The sequence below is a fragment of the Fringilla coelebs genome, assembly GCF_963513975.1.
Source record: "Fringilla coelebs genome assembly, chromosome: 32".
Classification (NCBI taxonomy): Eukaryota; Metazoa; Chordata; class Aves; order Passeriformes; family Fringillidae; genus Fringilla; species Fringilla coelebs.
The window spans coordinates 1,037,232-1,044,134 of record NC_140058.1 but is presented as its reverse complement, the minus strand read 5'-3'; the positions used below and the strand labels follow the sequence as shown (position 1 = coordinate 1,044,134).

At 43.4% G+C, this 6,903-nt stretch overlaps 1 protein-coding gene across 1 annotated transcript; it reads right to left on the bottom strand.

Annotated features, from left to right (window-relative positions):
* Positions 1 to 4,824: 4,824 nt before the first annotated feature.
* Positions 4,825 to 6,658, bottom strand: PGLS (6-phosphogluconolactonase). The gene is made up of 2 exons (XM_084223973.1): positions 6,512 to 6,658; positions 4,825 to 5,058 (listed from the first exon to the last, which is right to left on the bottom strand). Exons 1-2 carry the CDS (start codon positions 6,587 to 6,589, stop codon positions 4,897 to 4,899), a joined length of 240 nt encoding a protein of 79 aa, XP_084080099.1. The 5' UTR covers positions 6,590 to 6,658; the 3' UTR covers positions 4,825 to 4,896.
* Between the last annotated feature and the right edge of the window lie 245 nt (positions 6,659 to 6,903).

The window sequence follows — 6,903 nt, the reverse complement described above, 5'->3', positions numbered from 1 at the left end:
CGACCACGCCTATTAATGCCATATACGGGAGGCGGGCGTGAAGCCACGCCCCGTGTTGGTGCCGAATATGGGCGTAAGGATTAGCCACGCCCACAGAGCCATATATGGGAGGGGAAAGTAGTGAGGCCACGCCCACTATGTGACCATATATGGGAATGCGTGATGGACACGCCCCCTGGTGGCCACGCCCCCTGCTCCCCTCAGAGATTCCTCATAAAAATTTTTATTTTCCGAGGATTTTTAATTCCGAATTTCTCAATTTTTTCAAGGGGTTTTAGCACTAAAATTCCCAGTGGGAATAAAAGAAAAGAAGCGGGAAAAAAATAAGGGGAAAAAGCGGGGGGGGAATGGGGAAAAAAGGGGAAAAAAGAAGGAAAAAAGGGGAAAAAAATTGAAAAAGAGGGAAAAAAGGGGGGAAAAAACCCCAAAAAATGAATAAAAATAAAAACCCAGGAATATTTCGGAGGAGGGGGATGGGCTGAGGCCGCTGGGATATTTTGGGATTTTTTGGGGATTTTTTTGGGAGGAGGGCGGGGCTGGAAAAGTCTGGAATGAAAAGTTCCTTTGAGAGGGAAAAATTCCCCGAGGGAAGGCGGCGGCTGCTGGAATTTCCTGGAGGAAAAATCTGAATTTTTCAGCCCTTTTTAAACTCCTTTTCAGCTCTCCCAGTTCCTCCCAGTTCCTCCCAGTTCCTCCCAGTTTATCCCAGTCCAAATTCCCAATTTTCCAATGGATAAAGAAGGAAAAAATTCCCATTTTTTGTTCCAAACGGACCCAAAATTTGATTTTTTCAGCCCATTTTTCCTCCTTTTTACCCCTCCCAGTCCCTCCCAGTCCATCCCAGTCCCTCCCAGTTTATCCCAGTCCCTCCCAGTCCAAATTCCCAATTTTCCAATGGATAAAGAAGGAAAAAATTCCCATTTTTGGTTCCAAATGACCCAAAATTTGATTTTTTCAGCCCATTTTTCCTCCTTTTTACCCCTCCCAGTCTCTCCCAGTCCATCCCAGTTTGTCCCAGTTCATCCCAGTCCCTCCCAGTTCATCCCAGTTTATCCCAGTCCCTCCCAGTCCAAATTCCCAGTTTTCCAATGGACAAAGAAGGAAAAAATTCCCATTTTTTGTTCCAAACAGACCCAAAATTTGATTTTTTCAGCCCATTTTTACCCCTCCCAGTCCATCCCAGTCCATCCCAGTTTATCCCAATCCCTCCCAGTTCATCCCAGTCCAAATTCCCAATTTTCCAGTGGATAAAGAAGGAAAAAATTCCCATTTTTGGTTCCAAATTACCCAAAATTTGATTTTTTCAGCCCATTTTTACCCCTCCCAGTTTATCCCAGTTCATCCCAGTCCCTCCCAGTCCCTCCCAGTTTATCCCAGTCCAAATTCCCAATTTTCCAATGGATAAAGAAGGAAAAAATTCCCATTTTTTGTTCCAAACAGACCCAAAATTTGCTTTTTTCAGCCCATTTTCCCTCCTTTTTACCCCTCCCAGTCCCTCCCAGTTCATCCCAGTCCAAATTCCCAATTTTCCAGTGGATAAAGAAGGAAAAATTTCCCATTTTTGGTTCCAAACAGACCCAAAATTTGCTTTTTTCAGCCCATTTTCCTCCTTTTTACCCCTCCCAGTTCCTCCCAGTCCCTCCCAGTTCAAATTCCCAATTTTCCAATGGATAAAGGAGAAAAAAAAATCCAATTTTTGGTTCCAAATGACCCAAAATTTGCTTTTTTTCAGCCCATTTTTCCTCCTTTTTACCCCTCCCAGTCTCTCCCAGTTTCCTCCCAGTCCATCCCAGTCCATCCCAGTCCCTCCCAGTCCATCCCAGTCCATCCCAGTCCCTCCCAGTTCATCCCAGTCCAAATTCCCAATTTTCCAGTGGATAAAGAAGGAAAAAAATTCCCATTTTTGGTTCCAAATGACCCAAAATTTGCTTTTTTTCAGCCCATTTTTACCCCTCCCAGTCCATCCCAGTCCCTCCCAGTCCATCCCAGTCCCTCCCAGTCCATCCCAGTTCATCCCAGTTTATCCCAGTCCCTCCCAGTCCAAATTCCCAATTTTCCAATGGATAAAGAAGGAAAATTTTCCCATTTTTTGTTCCAAACAGACCCAAAATTTGCTTTTTTCAGCCCATTTTTCCTCCTTTTTACCCCTCCCAGTTTATCCCAGTCCCTCCCAGTCCCTCCCAGTTTATCCCAGTTCAAATTCCCAATTTTCCAATGGACAAAGAAGGAAAAAATTCCCATTTTTGGTTCCAAATGACCCAAAATTTGCTTTTTTCAGCCCATTTTTACCCCTCCCAGTCAATCCCAGTCCATCCCAGTCCATCCCAGTCCCTCCCAGTTCATCCCAGTCCCTCCCAGTCCCTCCCAGTAATTCTCACCCCAGTTCCAGCTCAGCCCAAGCACCGTTTATTCAAATAAAAAATCAAAATAAAAGCTCCTAAAACACCAAAATCCCAATTTTTTGGCCCATTTTGATGCCGTTTTTCCTCTCCCAGTTCATCCCAGTTCATCCCAGTTCATCCCAGTTCCTGCTGGGATTCTCAGCCCCGCTCCTGATTTCAGATTTTTTTGATTTTTGTGATTTTTGGGGTTTTTTCCCCTGGAATTTTGAGGATTTTCTGGGAATTTTCAGCCCGGTCCCAAAAAATTCAGGTAAAATCCCAACAAAAATGGTCCAAAAATTAAAATTAAAAAAGTCCAAAATGGCAAAAAATATCCTCCAAAAAAATTTAAGATTTCCAAAAATCCTCCCCCAAAAAAGTCCAAAAATAATTAAAAAAAAGTCCAAAAATCCCCAAAAAATAAAATTTAAAAACCCAAAAAAAGGTCAAAAAATAAGACAAAAAAATTTTAAAAATTGATGTCAAAAATGAAAAAATCCCAGCCAAAAATCCCAAGAAAAGTCCAAAAATCCCAAATTAAAAAGTCAAAAATCCGCCCCCAAAAGGTCCAAAAATGCCCAAAAATTCAGTCAAAAATCAAAAAAACTGGTCCAAAAAATGCCAAAAATTCAGTCAAAAATCCCCCCAAATTGGTCCAAAAATCCCAAATAAAGTCAAAAAAATCCCCAAAAATTCAGTCAAAAATCCCCCCAAAAAAGTCCCAAAAAGTCCCAAAAATCCAGTCCAAAATCCCAAATAAAAGTCAAAAAAATCCCAAATAATTCAGTCAAAAATCCCCAAAAAAGCCCCAAAAATCTGAAAAAATTCAGTCAAAAATCCCAAAAAAGCCAAAAAAATTCCAAAAAATACAGTCAAAAATCCCAAATAAAAGTCAAAAAAATCTCCAAAAATTCACTCCAAAATCCCAAAAAATTGGTCTAAAAATCCCAAATTAAACCCCAAAAAATCCCAAAAAATCAGCCTAAAAATCCCCCAAAAATCCCAAAAAAATCCCCAAAAATTCAGTCAAAAATCTCAAAAAAAAAAAGCCCCAAAAAAGCCCCAAAAATTCAATCAGAATTTCCAAAAAAATCAGTCAAAAATCTCCAAAAAAGTCCTAAAAAATCACAAAAAATTGCTCTAAAAATCCCAAATAAAAATCGTCCAAAATCCCCAAAAATCAAAAAAAATCCCAAAAATCGGTCTAAAAATCCCAAAAAAAGTCCAAAAAAATCCCCAAAATTCTGTCAGAAATCCCCCAAAAAGCCAAAAAAATCCCCCAAAAAATTCAGTCAAAAATCCCCCAAAAAGTCCAAAAAATCCCCCCAAAAAATCAGTCAAAAATCCCTCAAGAAGTCAAAAACATCCCAAAAAATTGGTCTAAAAGTCCCAAATAAAACCCCAAAAATTCCCAAAAAATCCAGTCCAAAACCCCAAATAAAAGAGTCCCAAAATCCCGTTGGAATTCTCAATTCCTGGGATATTTTCCCACAGAAAATCCTCAATTTTTGGGGCCATTTTTTTCCCTGGCAATTCCATCATGAACTCATTAATTTGATCAAGAATTCATTAATTCTATTATTAATTAATTATTAATTCCATCATTAATTAATTTCCCATGGAAATTTTCCTTTCCCAGAACCATTTTCCCTGGAAATTCCTCCATTCCCAGCTCATTTTTCCCTGGAATTTTTCCATTTTAAAGACATTTTTCCATGGAATTCTGCCTTTTTAAGGAAATTTTCCCCATTTTTCCATGGAATTTCTCAGTTTTAAGGACATTTTTCCATGGATTTTTTCCATTCCCAGCTCATTTTTCCTGGGAATTTCTCCATTTTGAAGACGTTTTTCCATGGAATTTTTCCATTTCAGGGTCATTTTTCCCGGGAATTCCAGGAATTCCCATATTTCAGGCCCATTTTTCCCTGGAATTCCAGGAATTTCCCAATTTCAGGCCCATTTTTCCCTGGAATTCTGGGAATTCCCCCACTCGAGGCCCATTTTTCCCTGGAATTCTGGGAATTCCCCCACTCGAGGCCCATTTTTCCCTGGAATTCCGGGAATTCCCCACTCCTGGCCCATTTTTCCCTGGAATTCCAGGAATTCCCCAATTTCAGGGCCATTTTTCCCTGGAATTCCAGGAATTCCCCAATTCCAGGCACATTTTTCCCTGGAATTCCAGGAATTCCCCAATTTCAGGGCCATTTTTCCCTGGAATTCCAGGAATTCCCTATTTTCAGGCCCATTTTCCCCTGGAATTCCGGGAATTTCCTGCCCATTTCCCCCTGGAATTCTGGGAATTCCCGGCCCATTTTCCCCTGGAATTCCGGGAATTCCCGGCCCATTTTCCCCCTGGAATTCCAGGAATTTCCTGCCCATTTCCCCTGGAATTCTGGGAATTCCCGGCCCATTTTTCCCTGAAATTCCAGGAATTCCCAGCCCATTTCCCCCTGGAATTCCGGAATTCCCGATTTTCAGGCCCGTTTCCCCCCGGAATTCCGGGAATTCCCGCTTTTCAGGGCTCCCCCTCCCGGGGCAGCCTCAGCTCCGCCGCCGCCTCCCGGTCCAGGAGCCACCGGAGCCGCCCCGAGCGGGGCCGGAGCCGCGCGGCCGGGACGGGGCACGGAGGAGCCGGAGCATCCCGAGGATCCCGAGGATCCTGCGGCTCCAGGATGCGCTGCAGGGAGAGAACAAACCGACTGTGAGCACCAAAATCCCCAGATTGAACCCCAAAATCCCCGAGTGAGCCCCAAAAATGGGGAGCTGAGACCCAAAAATGGCGATTTTAGCCCCAAAAATGGCGATTTTATCCCCCAAAATGACGATTTTAGACCCAAAAATGTAGAATTGAACCCCAAAATCCCGGCTGAGCCCAAAAAATGGGGAGAAGAGACCCAAAAATGACGATTTTAGCCCCAAAAATGGGGAGCTGAGACCCAAAAATGGCGATTTTAGCCCCAAAAATGGCGATTTTAGTCCCCAAAATCCCCGGCTGAGCCCCAAAATCCCTGGCGGAGCCCCAAAAAATGAGAAGTTGAGCCCCAAAAATGGCGATTTTAGCCCCCCAAAATGGTGATTTTAGCCCCAAAAATGGAGAATTGAACCCCAAAATCCAGGATTGAACCCCAAAATCCCCGGGTTGAACCCCAAAATCCCAGGATTGAACCCCAAAATCCCCGGCTGAGCCCAAAAAATGAGGAGTTGAGCCCCAAAAATGGCGATTTTAGCCCCCAAAATGGCAATTTTAGCCCCCCAAAATGGAGAATTGAACCCCAAAATCCCAGGGTGAACCCCAAAATCCCCGGCTGAGCCCAAAAAATGGGGAGAAGAGACCCAAAAATGACGATTTTAGCCCCCAAAATGGCGATTTTACCCCCAAAATAATGATTTTACCCCCAAAAATTGCGATTTTACCCCTAAAAATGGCGATTTTACCCCCCAAAATAATGATTTTACCCCCAAAAATTGCGATTTTACCCCTAAAAATGGCGATTTTAACCCCAAAATCCCCGGGTGAGCCCAAAAAATGAGGAGTTGAGCCCCAAAAATGGCGATTTTAGCCCTCAAAATGGCGATTTTAGCCCCAAAAATGGGAAATTGAACCCCAAAATCCCAGCGTGAACCCCAAAAATGTGGAGCTGAGCCCCAAAAATGGCGATTTTGGCCCCAAAAATGGCGATTTTAGCCCCAAAATAGGGGATTTTTACCCCCAAAATGATGATTTTTGCCCCAAAAATGGCGATTTTAACCCCAAAAATGGCAATTTTAACCCCAAAATAGGGGATTTTAGCTCCAAAATGATGATTTTTTGCCCCCAAAATGGTGATTTTAGCCCAAAAATGGTGATTTTAACCCCAAAATCCCTTGCTGAACCCCAAAAACCCTGGATTGGACCCCAAAATAGGCGATTTTAGCCCCAGAAAATGACGATTTTAATCCCAAAATCCAGGCTGAGTCCCAAAAATGGCGATTTTAACCCCAAAAATCCTGGATTTAACCCCAAAAAATTGGGAATTAACCCCAAAAACCCAGGAATAAACCCCAAAAACCCAGGAATAAACCCTAAAAGTCTGGGATTTAACCCCCAAAAATCTGGGATTTGACCAAAATCCCGGGGTTTGAGCCCAAACCTTGAGCACAGGGGCCTTGGAGGCGCCGGTGGCCACGGACCAGCAGGGACTTGCGGCGTTGAGCAGCGGCAGCGTCATCGTCACCCGCCGGGGAGGCGGCTTGGGAGAGTCCTCCAGGGAGGAAACCAGGGAATCCTGCTCCTGGAATGGGGCAGAAAACCGGGAAAGTGGGAAAAACACACGTGGGGGAAAATCAGGAGAATAATGGGGGAATTATGGGGGAATAATGGGGGAATAATGGGGGAATGATGGGGAAAATAATGGGGGAAATAATGGGGGAATGATGGGGGAATGATGGGGGAATAATGGGGGAATAATGGGGAATAATGGGGGGAATAATGGGGAAATAATGGGGGAATAATGGGGGAATAATGGGGGAATAATGGGGGAAT

Coding starts and splice junctions, on each gene's coding strand:
- PGLS (XM_084223973.1), bottom strand. CDS start 6,589: ATGACGCTGCCGCTGCTCAACGCCGCAAGTCCCTGCTGGTCCGTGGCC. Junction 5,059..6,511: donor CCAAGGCCCCTGTGCTCAAG/GTTTGGGCTCAA, acceptor CTCTCCCTGCAG/CGCATCCTGGAGCCGCAGGA.